Here is an 18,919-nt window from a genome sequence, read left to right on the forward strand (position 1 = left end):
TTCCTTCTATTATAGAGATTTGTTCATACACTTCTACTGTGGGTGGCGTGACTTTTAACCCCTTTATCTGTTCAGAGAGTTCTTTAATTTTTGCTTCGAATAACTGAGCTTGTTGTTAAAGTGCTGTCTATAAAGCTACCTCAAACATCTGTTTCCATTGATCGGTCGACATTTTATGCTCTTCTGACTCTGTATCTTTTGTGACAGTAAATTTCTTGTAGGCTTTTAATAGCTCCTCATCTGATTCTTTTAATATCTTATTTTCTGTGGTTTCTGTTTTTAATGCAAGTCCCTCTTCCTCGCTGCCATCTGGATCTAATTTCCTATCTCTTCACCGCGAGAATATTGGATTTTTCTTAGAATTTGACAAAGATTTTTGCTCACACAAAAAAAATTTTAGTTTGTAATTCACAGATGGGACGAATAGAAATTATTTATTTTTTTACTTGATTGATAAGCAAAAATATTTTATTCTCAATGTAATTACTTTTTTTTAAAGTAATCTGAATATTTTTATAAAAATTTTAACTCTCAAGGAAAGTCCGAATAATTTAAATCACGAAAAGTTCACTTACATGATTTCCGTTAAAACTTCTAATTTTCCTTCTTAAGGTTACGATTTGCCCATCCACCAAGTTCTGTTTCCTTGAAGATGATGTAAATAGCAAGGGCCTTCCCCTACAGCTATTCTCCAGAAGGTTGAATTAATTTTTGAATTTTTTTATTATAGTTGCACAGGTTTTCGGTTGAGAATTATGATTGAGTTTTCTTTTTCTTTAAAGATTTATTTTTTATTCGACGGCTGTGTCTTGCAGCTAGATTCCAGAGTTGTTTGTTGTTTAGTAGCTTTTGTTTAAGCCTTTTGTTCAGACAAAAAAAAAATATATCTTTTTTGGTTAACTCTTTTTTCACACAAAAAAGGTGAGCTTTCATTAATCGCAATTTTTGAGTTATTCTCGCACAGGTTTCTGATTGAGTTTTTTTCACAGATTTGTTATCTCTTAGAGGTCTGCGGCTTGCAGTTAGTCTCCAGAATTTGTTGTTGTTGTTAAAATTTTTACTTAATCTTTTTTTTCCACACAAAAACAGTGAGCTTTTATTAGTTGCAATTTTTGAGTTATTCCCGCACAGGTTTCTGATTGAGTTTTTTACAAAAATTTATTTCTATAATTTTTTTATTTTAACGGGTTTGCGTTTTACTTATTTGGGCTCCAGTAAAGACAAGACTATATTTCGTTAGAACTTATAATCTTTATTTATTGGAATCACTCCCGTTTGTTGTTATTTAATTTATCCGGGAATCTGTTTGGATTCCTTTCGAGTCTGTTAAGAACTAATTAAACTAACTAACTAATTAAACGTTCTCCAAGAAAGCCGGCCAGATGGCCCGACTTCGGCAGCGACGAGAAGAATTGACGGCAGCGCTATGGGCAGAGTGCTAACCTTGTACTCCGCGTCCGCTGCATAGCCCGCTGCATTACTTTTCCGCCTTGGTCAGCGGGACTAGCGTGGGACCGCTGACTTAGCGCCTCGTGCCTGGTGCATTTCCCTACCAGTCAGCGACTCGGGTTTTCATTCTATAGACCGCTGATTTGGAGAATTGCATCCGGTCTTGCAACACCTTTGGTTCCATGCTAACTTACTCAAAGGTATCAAAAGCGACCTTCGGAGTTTTTATTAAAAAATTGGTTGCAATCATGCGATATAAGTTAAAAAATGAGATGCCAACTTTATAACGCCTCTCTGATAGAAGCTTGATTTCCAAGTGGCGAAAAATTGCTTCACAACGCTTCGTCGTAAGTGCATGCGTCGATACGGTCAAAGTATTTTTCTGCCTCAGTTTCTGTGGCATCCATACATCGAGCTGCTTCTTCAAATGACTTATAACGGTTTGATGACTCATGCCCAGTTCTTGGCCGCTGCTACGGCTGCTTTAATGCCGGTCTCTCTCGACCAATTGCAATCGCAATTTTCGACGACAGGTCTTCCGGAGCGTGGCGCATCTTCAACCACCTCTACACCAGAATAAAAATGTTGACACCATCGTTGTGCGGTGGAAATTGAAACTGTATTGGGTATACTTCGCTGCCACCGACTCTGTCACTCTTAATGTTTCTGCTGACGTTCTTTGATATTATGGGTTGCTGCTCTTGGTCGCCGTCGCAACGTATTAGAGTATAGGTCCGGATTGCAGGGGCTTTTCTAGCGTTCCTGGCACGGAAGCTGATGCCCATTCCGTTGACCTACGTCTTCTTAGGAGTTTCGTGATCGATCCTATTGTAATTAGTAGTAGGATGATGGTGGATCCGTATCTAAAGGATGATTCTACGGTTCTTAGTTTTTTCAGCGTTTTTGGGTTGTTAACTTCCACTAACTTCGTCTTTACTTCCAAAAGTTGGAATAACGGAGGCTCTGGTTCGACCACGTTGATATCCCTTGATTTGAAGGTAGTTTCGCAAATAGTTATTTTTGTAAATGTTTTTCATTTAGCGAGACTTGTCCATTGAAGTCGTTCAGCAGAATGGTGCCTGGCAGTATTTCTTCAAAATCCGGTTTGTGTTGATTGTGGTCATCTTACCAGAATTACCAGAACCAGAATTCTCGAAGGTTCGAGAGAGCGTTTACGCAAGTAACATTGCTTGAATCTTATAAATTTTCTGAATTACAAATTGTCGTATCATTTTAGGATTCACAAGGTTTAATTATTGCAAATAATTGTCTCTTATATTTTAAAAAATTTTCATATATTATATCATTGATAATTTGGGCTTTTTTTATTGCTTTCATTTTTAAAGTTCTACAATTGTCTGTTTTAATGGTTGGGTGGCTAATAATGTAAAAAAGTTCATTGCCATTTGTAGCTAATTTAACTCGAGCATATTCCAATAATTCTTCAATGTTAAAAAAAAAGTTATTTTCTTTTTCTTCAACATTCAATAAAAAACAGCTGAAGTGAGGGGACGTATTTCGCGCGAGTTGAAGAAAATGAATGTGTTTAAAGATAAATAAAAATTATACAAACAAAAAAAATATACAAAATAAGCGAAAAGACGCCAAAACAGAACTAAAAAGTTATTCATTTAAAAAAACTCAATGATGTGATTAAAACAAGTGCATAATTATTTTAAAATAGTGCCACACTAAAAAATGTCTATGTGGGACGAACCAAATAAAGAGCGTCGATGCTCAGCGATCCGAAGAGACAGGTACTTCTCGTAAATATCAACTCGCTATAGGGAGGTGCAAAAAACGTCTTCCGAGGGTATCTCGACCCTACTGAAGGTCGAAAGCGGTCTTGCTCCTCCTCTCTACTTACTCTTACACCTTCTTCTACGGCGTGGAGTTCTCAGTGTAAGACCCCCCTCACCATCAGACTCGACCACTGGAGCACCAACAATAGGCAGCACCAAAAGAAAGAGCAACAACTACAGCAACGGCAGCAAAATGAACAACAGAGACAGAAACGGCTTTCATCGCGAAACCGACTGCAAAACCTTTGACCGCAGCGCCAAATACAACGGCAACAAAAACTCTGTTAGCTAAACAAAACCAAAACAATATTCAACAATCGGGCCTGGCCAAACAATCCGGCATGGATCGCTACACCCAAATTAAGCGTAAGCCTAGCTCGCAGAACACCGGTGTTGGTAACAAACTAAAAAATAAACCGTGTCCAAAGAGACAACGAATTACCCGGGAGATCTAACGACAGCAGATTTGCCCTAGCTGAAATTCAACCAAAACTGGGTCAAGAGACCCAACCGAAACATAAGCCCACACCAATTTACATTAGGGAGAAAAGCTCGAACGGTCAAGACGGAAATTTTCATGTTGTTCCGCTTACCAAACAGAATATTCACGAAACCAAACTTCAGACCAAATCTGAAGAAAATTTCCGAGTTGTGTCCAAATACCTTGAGAAAGCAAAGAAAAACTTCTACACGTACCAACTAAAAAGCGGCAAGGGCTTGCAAGTTGTATTAAAACGAATCGAGCCCGATGTAACCCCTAATGAAAATATCGATGCCCTAAAAGAAAACGGGTTTTCTGAAAAAGAACGTTAGTAACATCATTAACAAGAACAAAAAGCCGCAAGTACTCTTCAAGGTAGAGCTGGAGCGAGATAGCAGAGTCTTGAAGAAAAATGAAGGGCATCCTATCTATAGCCTGCAATACCAATTGCACCGAATAATGACGGTGGAAGAGCCACATAAAAGGAACGGGCCAGTGCAATGCACAAACTGTCAGGAGTTTGGCACCCCAGGACAAACTGCACACTCCAAACAGTCTGTGTAGTTTGTGAAGACTTTCACAATTCCGCAAACTGCCCTGCCAACAAGGAAGGGGGTCCTACAAGAAAAAAATGTTAAAACTGCGGAGGATATCACACGGCTAACTACAGAGACTGTGTGGTCTAAAAGGAGTTGAAAAACCGAATGCGACGAGTGACAACCACGCGCAATCAAAATCCTCAAAACGTGTACACTTACTCAAAAACGACGCCGGAAGTTTTTTTCGGCACGGCTGCAAAATCCTCATTTGGTCAGCTTAATACCCAGATCGATGCCCTTCGATCAGGAACGGAGAACTCACTACAGTCTAATCTAGGAAACCATCAGCAGGTCCCAGGACAGTCACAAAGCACACTGGAACAATGATGGTTACCATGCAACTGGTAGAGACGCACCTCACAAGCCAATACAACATACAAATAAGAGGCTACACTTTCTACCGCACAGATCATCCAGATGGTAAAGCCCATTAAGGGAACGCATCAAGCACCATTTTCACCAAAGGTTTGCAACTAACTACTTGCAGGCCACGTCGATTATAGTGCAGCCAGGTAATGGAAACTTTTCCATAGCCGCCGTATACTGCCCGTCTCACTTTGCAATCTCTGAAGGACAATTCATGGATTTTTACAACTTACTTGGAGATCCCTTCATAGCTGCAGGAGACTATAATGCTAAATACGGCTCGTGACTCCCAAAGGAGTCAAACTGAGCAACAAATTGGACAATGTTTCTCCTGGTAGCCATACATACTGGCAAGCAGACCCCAGAAAAGTCCCTGACTTAATAAATTTTGCGGTGACAAAAAACATTCCACGTAATATAATAAGCGCCAAAGCGCTTTCGGATCTTTCATTTGACTATTCGCCAGTGCTTAAAACTCATCTTCAAAGCCCAGAAACCACAGACCACCACCACAGGCTGACATGGGACAGAACCAACTAGCTTAAATATAAAACGTATGTAAGCTCTCACATTGAACTAACCCCGCAGGTCAACATCGAAGCGGACATCGACTGTTCTACCGATGCCGTTGTAGATATACTCGTGGCAGCAGCCATTATTTCAACACCAAAAGGGAAGGACGTGCAAACCAACTATTTCAAAACTAATCTACAATTTGAACAGCCTGTACTAGAAAAGAGGCGGCTGCGACGTGCTTGGCAAACCAACAGATCGCCATCCTCAAAACAACGTCTTAAGGAAGCAACACGCACGCTAAGCCGAGCCATGAAAAAAGACGCTGAAAACGCACAACTACAATACAAAATATCCTCTGTGGAGGGCTCACCCAAACCTGAGCTCTCCAATCGAAACAGTCACTCCGATAAGAAATTCATCAGGTAACCGCAGCGACGAAGATAGAGCCATTGGTCCATTTGTGTCACCACAAACCGAATCTGGAACTGATTCCATACCAACACTGTTTCCGCCAAAGGAGATTGCGAAAGTCATAGGGGCCCCAGGCGGTGACCTTACAACCCCAAAAATGATAATTGAACTTCCAAACTCTGCTATCGAGGTTATTTGTAAGCTCTTTAATGGGATAACACGTCTAAGCTACTATCCTAGAAAATAGAAAAAATCTATTAACATAATCATACCGAAACCCGGAAAAGACCACACAGTTCCTTCGTCCTACAGACCAATGAGTTTATTATCGTATCTGTCCAAACTGTTGGAATTTTGCTTCCGTTAAAACCATGGAACAATCGAACAAGTTAACAGAACAACATCAGAAATTCGCACAGCCTTCGAGCATCGGGAATACTTCAGCGCAATATTCCTCAATGTATCTCCACCTTTCGATCGAGTCTGGCTCGCTGGCCTCATGTATAAAATCAAAACAAACTTGCCTTAATGCACTCATAAGCTACTTGAGTCGTATCTCTATCACAGAGTCTTTGCTGTAAGGTGTAACACAACAACATCTGACGACTACATTATCGAAGCTGGAGTTCCGCAAGGAATCGCACTTGGACCTACTCTGTTCGTCCTATATACAGCGGATATTCCTACGAATGAGCAGCTAACAACATCTACGTTCGCTGCAGATTCATCAAGACAACGAAGTAAGGTATCTCGGCGTTCACCTAGACAGACGACTAACCTTGAGAAGACCCATCGAATGCAGGAACGCATTTAAAACTAAAAGCCAGCAGCTTCCACTGGATCTTAAACGCTTGATCGCCCCTGCGTCCGGCTGTACAATACCTCTTTCAAGCCCATCTGGTCATATGGCTCCCAGTTATGGGGGAACGCGAGCAGCAGCAATATAGACGCCATACAGCGCACCATGGTATTTTGGCTACCAGGACATCCACAGGGAAGGCATTCTTTGCAGCGAAAGATGAAATAGATCAACAAAAAGCGACTTACGATGAAAAACTCTCTGTCCACCCAAATAAGATCGCAAAAGGCTTGAATCGGGTTTCCAGCAGAACCCGCCTACAACGCAACGACCTCCCAACCCAGCAATAATTTTCAGTGCGTCATACGACTGCTACTTAGGTTGTTACCATAAGATTTGATACACTTATTGTTAGTATCCGAAAGGAAATGATTCAATAATTAAATAGCAAAACAATAAACCAAAAAAATAGCTTGTATTGCAGCCATTTAGCATCCTGACTGGATCTGAGTTCCGAGAGGTTTTTGGTCCCCTTGGTTGATATTTTGTCAGCGTTGTTTCTATAAATCTATGGTCAGAGAAGGAGTTCTATTTCGAGACTTCCCATTTTCTGACTTTGCCGAGTATCAGACCCGATACTAAGTTAAGGTCAATGACCGTTTGACTATTTTTTGTGATAAAGGTAGAAGTAACACCTTACATAGATATATATTTGAGCCAAGGATAAAATTAAATATAAACACGCTGAGTGTGGTGAGCGTTTGCGTCGCAGCTTCCGCTGAGGTCCTCGTCGTCATCATCTGCCGGCGTCATTGCTTGCATCCCTCTGCGAAGCGAATCGTCAGCTGAATAGCCGCCCTACGGCTTATCCTCTCCGGATGCTTCTATTACGTCTTTGCCAACCGGGTCTCCCTTCGAGCCCGAGTCCCCTTTGTAAATTTTTATACGGTTCGCGCTGAAACCGAAGTTCAGCTCCCCGTGGGCAGCCTCTATTAGGGAAACCGACTCTTTGTTCAGCATGACAATGGCCTGGCTGATCGGCCTTTCATGCGGCTCCACCTTAACGAGCTTACAGTCGCGCGTGGGAAGATGGGGGTGGCAATTTTGCAACTTGAAGAGGACATTCTCAGTGGTCATAGCTGCAGACAAATCCTCGCTCGGCGTCTACTGGGGACTTCACACCAGTCAATTGCGACGTAAACCCCTCCAAGCAGCGCTGTCGCCTTCTTATAGAGGTCAGCTGATCATTGACTGTCGCAGGCCACCACCTTCTTACTGTCCTGGCGTATTTTGTGGGAAGTCCCGAAACAGTGCCATACAATTGACGGTCAGCTGCTCTCCGCTTCCTTTTACTTGTTCCCTGGGATCCGTCCTCCGCGTCTTTTCTGGTCCACAGGACACTATCTCGCGTATTGTACGCAAATGACTAGGATAGTTATACCCGAGCAGAGATCCGCGAAGCCCGGGTAAGGCGAAAAATAGAACGGGGGGTCGCCATTTCCCTAAGCCCACTTATAGAGACTGACCCAGTCCTAACCTTGTCCCTCTGCCAGGCCGACTCTTGCCACGGTCCGGTTTTCACCTTAGTCCGGCCCGGGGTGAGATGCTGTGTGGGTTAATCCCAATCCTGGTGGATTGTGTTTATGGGGTTGTGTTAAGCAACTATTTAGATGTGGCTGGCCAACTCGCTAGTCAGCGACAGATACCCAGTGGCTGTCCGGGGCTGTTTATTGCCGAAGTTTCTGTTTGACGGAATCCGTTTGACTTCGCCTACTGCTATTCACAGCTGACCTTGTAGGGTCGTTTGCTAACCACAACCTGCGACCTCCCGGTCGCCTTTAGCTAGCCGTCCTCAGAACCATCTCACTAGTTCTTTTGACCAAGGACCACCATAGTCCAAATAACTTTGCATACGAAACCATGACTTTGAGCATAATCAATCAGAAGAACGACACCCGCGAGCTCCGCGCAAATATCGTCTCGTAAGTTATAGCATCAGCGAAAGGCAGAATATGAGGTGGCTTGCGATCGCAAGAACATTGAGACTGCACTCAAGCTCAAAAGAACGTTGGTGGCGACCATAGTCAGCCTGAAAAACGACAACCGCCTTTTTGCCAAGACAAAAGTAGACAGTGAAGAAATAGTAGCACTGCTGGATACAGGAGTAATATCCAACTGCATTGGAAAAGGGGGGAGGCGCAGAATTTAACTAGACAGGACGTGCAACCCACCAGCAAGGGAAAAACTCAAGTTACAGGCATGATTAATCTGCCAGGGGAATGGGGAGGGAAGTTGCAATTTTTAATAATGCCCGCTCAAAACTAACAGTTTTATTTTGGAATAGAGTTCTGGGAATAATTTGGGCTGCTGTTTCTAGGCAACGCATAGTAAGAATTGCGGAAGTGGATCCGGTGACACCACTGTAAGAAGAGAACCCTGCACGCCAAGAAACAGCATACATGCCGCAGAAACTTAACGAGCTACAGGAAACCATTTAAAAAAAATTGGTTGATACTTTTCCATCCTGTGCAGACCGGGTCTTAGGGAAGACTGATTTAGAAGAACATCTATCAAGCAGGGGCATTATCCTATCTCACCAGCGAAACAGCGTCTGGTATTCGCCGAGCTTAATAGGATGTTAGGGCTTGGGGTACTAGAAAAAAGTAATAATAGCTGGAGTTCCCTACTGACTTTAGTGCAATAATGTCCCAAGATCCGCCTTTGTTTAGACGTCCGCACGGTCTATTCACGGACTATAAAAGATGCATAGTCATTACCATACATCGAGGGTCTACTTAGTCGGCTACAATAAACATATCAGCAATCGTCTTAAAAACTGCATTTTGCCAAATACCGCTGGAAGCCAAAAGTAATATATTTACAATTTGCAGTTATGCCATTTGGCTCATGTGAAGGCTGATGGACAAAGATACCTCAGCAGCATTACGAGAGCATGTTTTTGTATATCTCGATGATTTACTGGTCTGTTCTCCCAAGTTTGAAGTTCATTTAGAATTGTTTCGGCTTGTCGGTGAGGCGTGAGAAATTGACCATTAATGTGGAAAAATGTAAGTTCTGCTACAGCCAAGCTTAATTTCTGGATTATGTTTTAGGCGGAGGTTGCATAAAAACTGATCAGACCAATCTTAAAGCAATTTCAGAATTCCCACAGCCGATTTCCGCATGGCAACAGGATGATTCGTCGCGACGGTTTTTTTTTCAATAGCTGCAAGGGTAAATAAACTTTGGCTTGCCGAAGTTTGCTTCCTTTCATATATGGTTTTATAATCAAGTGGTACATGATTTAAAATGTTATTTATACTTAAATACATTTTTGAAAAAGATTAACATTTTTAAATATTTGAACCTTCAATTTATTTGAAATATTTCTGGTTCTTGAAACATAGATAAAGCTCTATTGGCAAGCTTTCATATTGTATGATAATGTAGTGTATTGTTTATTGAAAGCAATTTGCTTTTCGATGCAGTCTAGTGTTGATTACAATAAGGATTAATAATTGCTGATTCCGAAATGTCCGCAATTTTATATGCATTTTAGCAATATGGATGAGTTTTTCCTATTTGGATTTTGTATTCAATTTGTAGCGACCTGTAAATATATTAAACGAAGTTTTGTTGAACTCCAGGTCATGCTTATCGTTGGTTATGATATTTCTATAACACAACGTTTTTAACTTTCATCTGAATTACACTCACATGTGAGTGAACGTGACTATGATAGAACTAGCTAGTTTCGTCTGAACGTCACCTGATTGTTTTATAACTTTGGTTCTAAATTAATTTTTTTAAGGAAACAGCGAGTCAGATGAAATAGGTCCAGAGTTTTTGGCGAAGTTGGGCAACATAACGGTTCCCTTAGGACGAGATATATCATTCACCTGCGTTGTTGACAAATTGGGTCAATATCGGGTAAGTAAATAAATAAAATTCGACCTACACATATTCTTTATTGATGAATAAACAAAACACAGCAAATTGTTAGCTCCGCTTATCTATCACAACAACATTTTCTTTTTCATTCCATATAAGTAGATAAAATTTAAATGGTAATTAAATTGGGATCCACGTTAGTCATGGTACACTAACAATGGGCCCTCCTCATCTTAAATCTTAAAATTGAAAATTAATTTTAAGTCATCTTAACTGGCACAAAGTTGAAGGTTTCTAACTAAGGTAAGGTTAGAGCGGCTGCAAGATCTGGTCTGACATACCTTGACTTAAATTGGTCCATTGTGAGTCCGCGCGGATCTTTTTAACTCCTAGACCAAGTGTCGGCTGCTCTGTTGCAGCTGAGCACAGCATAGCTCCCATCTGGTCGCGTTCATAAATCGCTGGACATTTAAGGATTGCATTAGCCAATTAGTCTTTCTTCTCGTCTCTGCAGCTTCTGTAGAACTCGTTTTGAGGTGCTTCTGTTGGCACTCGTGCCCACCAGTTGATGGCCTGTTAGCACCCGTATTACTAACCCCCACTGGGAACGGATAAGTCTTAGTAGTTCTGAAGTATTAATGGGCCTTGCTTAGCGATAAATGCGACAGTGTCTCAGGCTTTGCAAGGCTAGGTTTGCTAGTCGTTTGTATTGGTTTATTATGTTTAGCTTACAGGTAGCCATAGGCATACAGATCTTGTATTGGTTTATTATGTTTAGCTTACAGGTAGCCATAGGCATACATTTCTTCTTATTCGGATGAAGAGAGATGCCATATAAGGTATATACTAAACTGCGATGCCTATTCATGTGGAGATTTGCGACAGTGTGATACATGTATTAGTGCTTCCCATATCGCATAAGCCTACGCTTGGAAGATGAGGCGATCCGGAAGCCTGAAGGAAGATGTTGAGTTGGTCAGAGTGTAAGCCTTCACTGACGTAATTTTCTTATTTTGTGACGTCAGTGCAGACACTGACTGCTTCTGTTCGGCCCGACCGACCGTGCTCCCGGTCATCACTATGTATAATAAGCCGCTTAAAGCTTTAAGAAGCAAGGATGTCAGACTTATAGGCCTGATATCCATAGTAGTTGAATGTGAAGCTTTACCCGAAAAAACGGGAGATCCGCAATATCCGGGTAAGGCGAAACTTAGAACAGGAAGTCGCACACCGTGAGAGACTGAGCTTGTTTTTGACCCGGGCTCTTTAGCCAGGCTGACTCACGGCACTGTCCAAGTTAAAGTAACTTATAAATGCGGCTGAACAACTCGCATCGTCGGTACTACTGACAGGCAGCGACAGACACCCTCTAACTGTCCGGGCCTGCTTATTACAGTGCTTATTACTTATATTCACAGATGATCCTGTAGGGCCGTTCGCTATCCGCAACACGTGACCCTCTCGGTCGCCTTTAGCTGGGCGCCCTTAAAACCGTCTAACACGGGAATAATCGTATCATCAGGTATTTTGCGTTGCATTTCCCTGCGAAGACTCTGCTGTAAAGATAAGACTCAAGAAACCTTCTAGTGTATTCAGGGACATTGTGGAATTGACATTACAATATTCCAGATGTTCAAAGGCAAAACTAATTTCTGTTGATATTTATTTATTTATTTGGTGTATAGTTAACAATGAACTGCTTAAATATTTCTAAAAGCTATGTATAAAAACAAGAAAGAACGATATAGTCGAGTTCCCCGACTATTAGATACCCGTTACTCAGTTAACAAAAGTTTAAACTAAATGTTACCCCACATCACAATCGGAGTTTAAGTGGCCCCATCTGTTGAACTGCATTGCCAACACTAGTAGCTAAGAGCGAGGAGCAACCCCATCCCTCGCTTACATTTATTTTATTCTTTAAGCGATCTGTCGATCAGATGACTTAATACCTTCTTAAATAAAATCTACCCATGGAAAGGAAGGGGGAAAGAAAGACGTGAAATTAGGAGCTCCTCAAAAAATACGTTAAATTGCAATAAAAAGCTCCACAAAGTTTTCTTTATTTCCGCTTTTGTGCACTCAAGGTCTCAATCTTGATTAAAACTAATAAAACTTAATTTTCTTTAAATAAAAACTAACTGTGGAAAGCAACTGAAAACTACACACGCACTCACACAAATTATTCTGGTAATATATAACAACAAAACACTTAACTCAGACTCCTGTCAGCGACTGATGCAGCGCTTGGCAATATATGTTTTTAGAAATTGAAGTGCAAGATTATGTGAGCATCCTGAAAATTGCCCAATAGTGTACTTATTTCTTGAAATAATTAATCAATACACACCTAAATTACTATCGGAGCTACCTGTACGATAACTTTGTTTCAGTCCAAAGAATAGTGACAAAACACTCACTTACATCATGTTTTAATAATAAAATTAAGTTGGCAATAAAATCGCGAAATGTCGCGAATCAAAAAGGTACAGGACTCCGCAATACTACGGCCAATTAAAGTTATTAGGACACACAGTGAATAAACTAATTGAATCAGCTAAGACCAACCTCTTTGTGAAGCCAATGTAGCTGAAATCTGCAATAACAATATTTACATGAAAATTTCTGTGATAATAGGTTTAAATTTCAGTGTGTGTAGTGCTTGTCAATATTCCTAAAATAAAATCAGATACAGTTGCACTGGACGGTACCAACGCAACATTTTTTAAGTTAATGCTTCCTAAAATCTTACGATTCAGTACGCACATTTTCATAGCTGCCTTAACAACATCTACGTTTCCAGACAGTTGGAAAATCTTAATATTGTCCCCGTCCCAAAGGAAAACAAAGAAGAGAGGCCCATTTCTATCCTATCCTATCCTACACTTATCTGTCAAAGGCCTTTGAAAATATAAGGTCAAGTAAAAAGTAATCCATTATTTGTACATAAAATTCTAAAAATCCTGGCACAGCCAGCGCACACTGGTTGGGCTTGTAAGGAGCCGCGGCCATAAATATTTCCCGTTGAGAATTTTCTCATAACTTGGCAATATATTGCATGGTGCTTCCCTATTAATGAAATCACGAATGAGCAAGTATTGGTTTTTCGTGATTCCAGTTTCCATTAAAAGCGATAAAACCTTTTCAATATTTGGTTCGGATTACTTTAGGATCGGTGGAAAATCGGATGAGCGCAAAACAGAAGCTGCAGACTCATCATGTGTTTCTAATAGGGCTAGCCGACGACGTTTTGTCCTTTTTGAGGAATCGACAAAATTAATTTTGGGTCGTCCACGTTCAGCACTTGAAACCCTTCGATGAGGAGGCTCAATTATAATTGTTTCAATAATGTTCAGCCAATTAGAGTGATATTGAACAATTAAACTCTTAATACGCCTGTATTTAGTCGAAAAGGCAATAATTTTCAAATGTAACTAATGCAGTTCTTAAGTGTTATCATGTCAACTGCTATTCCTTGTTCTTAATGCTCTCTTCTACCAAAGTAGTCACTCTTCGAGTTTTATCGGCATTTTTGTCCTCTTCTGTGCACCAAAGAACAAGATGTACATGCGTGAAAATTCGCAGTTACAAGAAGCGCCTATAGAAAATGATAACATACAAATGAGCGAAAAAAAGAATATCCAAAATTGTCTACAAACACAAATGACAAACACAAAAGAAACATCACAAATGCAAAGGAAGAGCAGCAGACTGCGTCGCAAATTTGACCCTGAAAACAGTAAGACAGCATAAGTTTATTAATGAATACACACAAATTAGCAAGTATTAGCAGCTTGATAAATACACTGATAACACTCCAAAAGGGGGGATCTGGGGTAACATATCTAAAAGTATATATAATCATGAAAATGACGTTCACATAATACATAAATAAAAGATTAATAATCAAACATACATACACAAAAAAAATAACTTATTAAAGTAAATACCTGAAACTTTAAAGTTCATTTTAAATAAACTAATTTAAACCTCTCTTGCGAACGTTTGACCACTTTAAAGTGCAACTTTGTTTTGACGAAATGCTAAAGTAACGCCGCTGCGCTGCAAAATTGACCAAGTGTTCACGCTTTGCGTTCTATTTTTAGAAGGCCCGTTAGATTTCCAGAAAAATCATGTTTGCCATTAAGAAGCTTGGTCATTTTTGAGACAATTTTTTGAATTTTGGCCTATGGGCGCAACCACTGTGCAGCGGATCGAAATTCGGTCCTAAAGGTTTTTTAAGCTCATGTGGCACCCATACATCAAGCTTTTTTGTGTATCCAGCCTTTTTTAAATGGTTCGAAACTGTTATTTTGAGCAATGTTTAGATCCTGTGAAATTGATTTACTGCTTAAACTCAACGATTTCCATTAGTTTGTCGGCATTTTTGAAAAAAAGAAATCGACAAAACAAGAATTGTGCATGGTTGGCAGTTACAGTATTAAGGCCATATACTGCATTTACATATTCAGATGCCTGGCTTGCGTATACGAGAGTTTGTGCTATCGATCACTTAACTTTTCTAAAAAGCTTTTATAGTACGAAAGCTCAAATTTCTAACGCCTAAAACTAAAATTAAATCGGACTTGTATATAGATACAGATCACTAAGGTCATCTATTGTTCATATAATGGATTACTTTTTACTTGACCTTATATAATGGCTGCCCATACTAATTCGTTAATACAAGAAAATGCATTATTAAACAATAGGCTGCCCGGATTCCGGAAAAACCGTTGCACGTCAGCAATCAATTTCGAACAATTTATGTGATTATGCTGACAGATCCTTTATGACCCTCCTAGTACTTCTCCACTCCAGTAACACCTTTGAAACGCCTAAATTAAAAACTCAGTTCAGATATTCAAAAACTGCGGTCAAACTTATGTCATCATAACTAACTAACTAAATCGTCGTCGTCGTCTTGTAATGTCTAATGTCTCATCTTCTTTTGTATTTTTAAAACGTGGTGAGCCTGAAGGTTCTGTTCTATGTTACTCTTTATTTGAATCCGTGTTATCAAATTGTAGAGTTCATATGTACGCAGATGAAGTCCAGATGTATGTGAGTCGTCACAAAATATAATAATTGATTGTGTAAATATACGTAATCGTGAACTTGTCGAAATAAGCAACTGGGCAAAAGATAACGGCTTCGGACTTATTCTGGCGAAATCCAAGTGCCTTAAAATGAAATATAATAATGGAGAGAGAAACTAATTAAAGTTCTTCTATTAATAGGTTTTTAAGTTAACAGTACGCTGACCTGAAACGATCACATTAACTCAATCTATCCGGTTAGAAATTATTTACCTAGAAATATACGTCTTTTGCTTGGCAAATCATGTCTGGTTCCCTATGGGGTTGAAATTCTTGCAAATTGTGACTCAATCAGCCAGCACAAAATTAAAATAGCATAAAACAGCATTGCGAGATTCGTGTTTAATCTGCATCAATTTGATGACGTCATTGGATTTTCGTATAAATTATTTGAACTCCACTTGGCAGACTGGATGAAAATGAGAGTGATAGTTTGCTTACATAAAATAATAAAAATTCTAAAGAGCCAAGCTGTCTTTTTGAAACACTTTGAGTATCCACTTCGCGAGGAGCAACCACAATTATTCTAAAAAGGCATGGCGCGAAGATAGCGACCCTAGCTTAAGTCATAATATATATATAATTAAAATGTTGTTGTAGCGTTTAATAAAAATTATTGACTGCAAATTAACTTTTCCTCTATGACTAGCGCATTAAATTTAAAGTATTATACTTGTAGCGTTAGGAAAAACTTGTTAAATAAATTAAATCAAATTAAATTACGATTGATCCTGATTAAGAATATATATACTATAAGTTAAATACTAGTTTGTAATAATAAAACACGAACATATTGGCGAAAATAAACAAATAAACAAGCGAAATATTGCGAACTAGATAAGCGTTGATGGAGTTCAATTGCTCTTCAATCTTCAAACAATTTCTTTTGGAACTATGTTAATCGAAGTGGCGAGAGACTGGGAGAATTCGCAAGAACGAATAAAAGCTGGCATTCTCCATCTTGAGTCTGCACGTCCGTCGGCTGATCCTCCACCGCTGGGGTGAAAGGTTATCAGGAGGCGACGACCAATTCTCCCATGCCGATGTGTGGCTTCTCCTGGTGCCATCTGCTGCAGACTGGAGATGTACGACAAGACACCTCGCCATCGACGCAAGCAGGTCAGGTTCACTTGGAAGTGCTCCGATGGTGGGGCCAGAAGGGCGCCGCCGATGAGCAGATGACCGGGGATCAGGGCTTCGCCGTCGTTCTGGGCCTGCAGCGGCTTGCAGCAAAAACAGTGCATGCACGATCAAACTGTTCGTCGGCAGACTTCTTGAGCATTAACTAGGCATTTTTTCTAGCGCAGACGACTTACGAGAGCTCGTGGGCCAGAGTAAAAATCGTAGAAGGTATGACACAAAGGATCTGATGAACAGTGAGCTTTTAGACAGCAACAACGGGAATTTGGCTTTGTATGGGCTAGGAGCATTTAATAACCGACCCCCAACTCGTAGCAATGTCGAGGAACACCAATCTAATTTATTTTCCTGAATAAAAGGGTTTAGCTTTTGAATATTCGTTGCTACCGGTTTTTTTTCGGAATTTTACTTAGCTTCAACAATTTTCTCCAAAGCGAAATCCAGTTCTCTTGGCGAAATACTTTTCTAAAAGGGCTTGGAAACCTTTCTGCATCTCTGAATAAACGGTAATTCCACACGAACACTCTCAGAAGCTTCTGGTGCGACGAAAAGGAATCTATTTTCTGAAGCAAATAATTTGGCTCTGGGCTCACTACCAGACCTAGGCCGATTTGCGTAGCTTTATCGACACTACATTAGCCGCCAGTTCGAAATTTCTATTTACAGGCCAATTACTTTCTGAGTCGAGCAAGAATGAAGGCGCACCGAACCAAATGGTCGTTCTAAGCTCCTCTGCGTCACATCCTATGGACACTATGTCTGCTGGGTTGACTTGAGTGGGAACGTGTCTCCAATTGCTTTCTCCCACCACTCCTGAATTTCTGCAGATAGCAACGAAGAATGGGTTTTGATCCAGTGTAAAGTGATCTCGGAATCTGTCCACAGGAAAAAATTCTCAATGGGACAATTTAGCTATGGCCTGACTCGATTATAGAGGTCTGCTTAAAGGTGAGGCAAAGTTTTCGTCTTGAGGGGAGCTACTTTAGATTTGGCGGTCAATACAAACACTTTCAAACCTTTAGCAGTTTGAGTGCGAACTTAGAAGCACGCTCCATACGCTCTCATGGAAACGTCACCGAAACCATGTTTTTGAATCAGCACTTGTGAATCGGTGGTTCGAAAAGTCTAGCAGTCACCGACAAAATATTTTGTTTTTTCGCGGGAAGATCCAGGAAAGAGTCATCAAACCGAAATTGAAAGTAATCTTTAAGCGGTAACCAGACTACGCCAAGTGTCATAGTTACGTTAATGCAGACCTATCGGATGCGGATAACTCTGGGCAGTTTGAAAACCACTTTGCAGTTAAATCCTGCCTTGCAGGTCCTCAACCCTCCTTGCCGCATTAAACACCTAATTGCCGAAAAGGGTGCTGGCGAAGTTCCTTATGTAACGGTATTTAACTTAACGATTTTCAGAGACTCAGAAGGATTCCGTCTCATGATCTATGAGCTGAAAAATTCGGTCAGCATCGTCCACCATTATTTGGCTATACGAGGGCAAACCTGCGCAATCTAAACCGAAGCGGAGTCGAGTACAGCTCCTCTTCAATGGTGGGGCCTACCATCAAGATGTCATTCAACGGCACCTGCGTCGATGCCCGGCACGATGTATCGAAAACTACTCTCAACTTGGTTGAAGTACTTTGTGGCCGTAGAACGCATTGGAATAAAATAGTGCGGAGTATTTGGAATTTTGTCATTGGTGGAAGACATGTGGCCTATGGAAATATATTCCTCTATGAATTTAAGATACATCTTCCTCTACGAAGGATCCTTTCACAATTTCCTTTCTAGGGACAAAAGTCTGCGTTTCGCAGCTTCGTATGATGAGCCAAGAGTATTTGGGTCAGATTTGAAGGGCGAACGAACCGAAAATTTACCGGACTATTGTCTTTAACTATTTTTCTGCTCAGGAGTATGGACTTTCTGCAGGGTTGTGTCAACTGACTCCAAGGCTTCCTCCAGGCAGCTGAAATTTACCACTTGTTCAACCTTTGTATTATTTCAGAGGCACATCTCCCGAACACTATCCAGCCAAGAACCGAGTCTATTTTCTTCTGCGAACTGAATTTTATCAGGTGTTCAGCACTTGATCCGGTTGATAACCAAAAATATTTCTTAGGATCCAGCAATCGGACGACAACTGGCTGTTCCGTACTCGCGACTTAACAACTGAATGTATTTCTTTGTAGCTTGGGCATAAGTCCCAACAAAGCCTCGTATTCTCAAGCACACGTCCCCTCCTGTAATGTTATGTCTCTAAGCGAACTCATCAGCCATAAAGTTTATTTGTGAACCTGAGGTAGAGCAACGCTTGAACCGATAAAAACATGCCACTTTTAGTTTGAACGATCACAACAAAAGTTG

At 40.6% G+C, this 18,919-nt stretch overlaps 1 protein-coding gene across 1 annotated transcript in view; it reads left to right on the forward strand.

Moving 5' to 3' along the window:
• LOC121467801 (protein amalgam) overlaps window positions 1-18,919 on the forward strand; it is a 338,558-nt gene that overhangs the window by 39,115 nt on the left and 280,524 nt on the right. The window contains exon 3 of the mRNA XM_041710084.1: window positions 10,235-10,353. Coding sequence (XP_041566018.1) covers window positions 10,235-10,353 — 119 coding nt within the window. The remainder of the gene's footprint in view (window positions 1-10,234; window positions 10,354-18,919) is intronic.

Source organism: Drosophila elegans, unplaced genomic scaffold (genome assembly GCF_018152505.1).
Source record: "Drosophila elegans isolate 14027-0461.03 unplaced genomic scaffold, ASM1815250v1 contig_753, whole genome shotgun sequence".
NCBI classification, from domain to species: Eukaryota; Metazoa; Arthropoda; class Insecta; order Diptera; family Drosophilidae; genus Drosophila; species Drosophila elegans.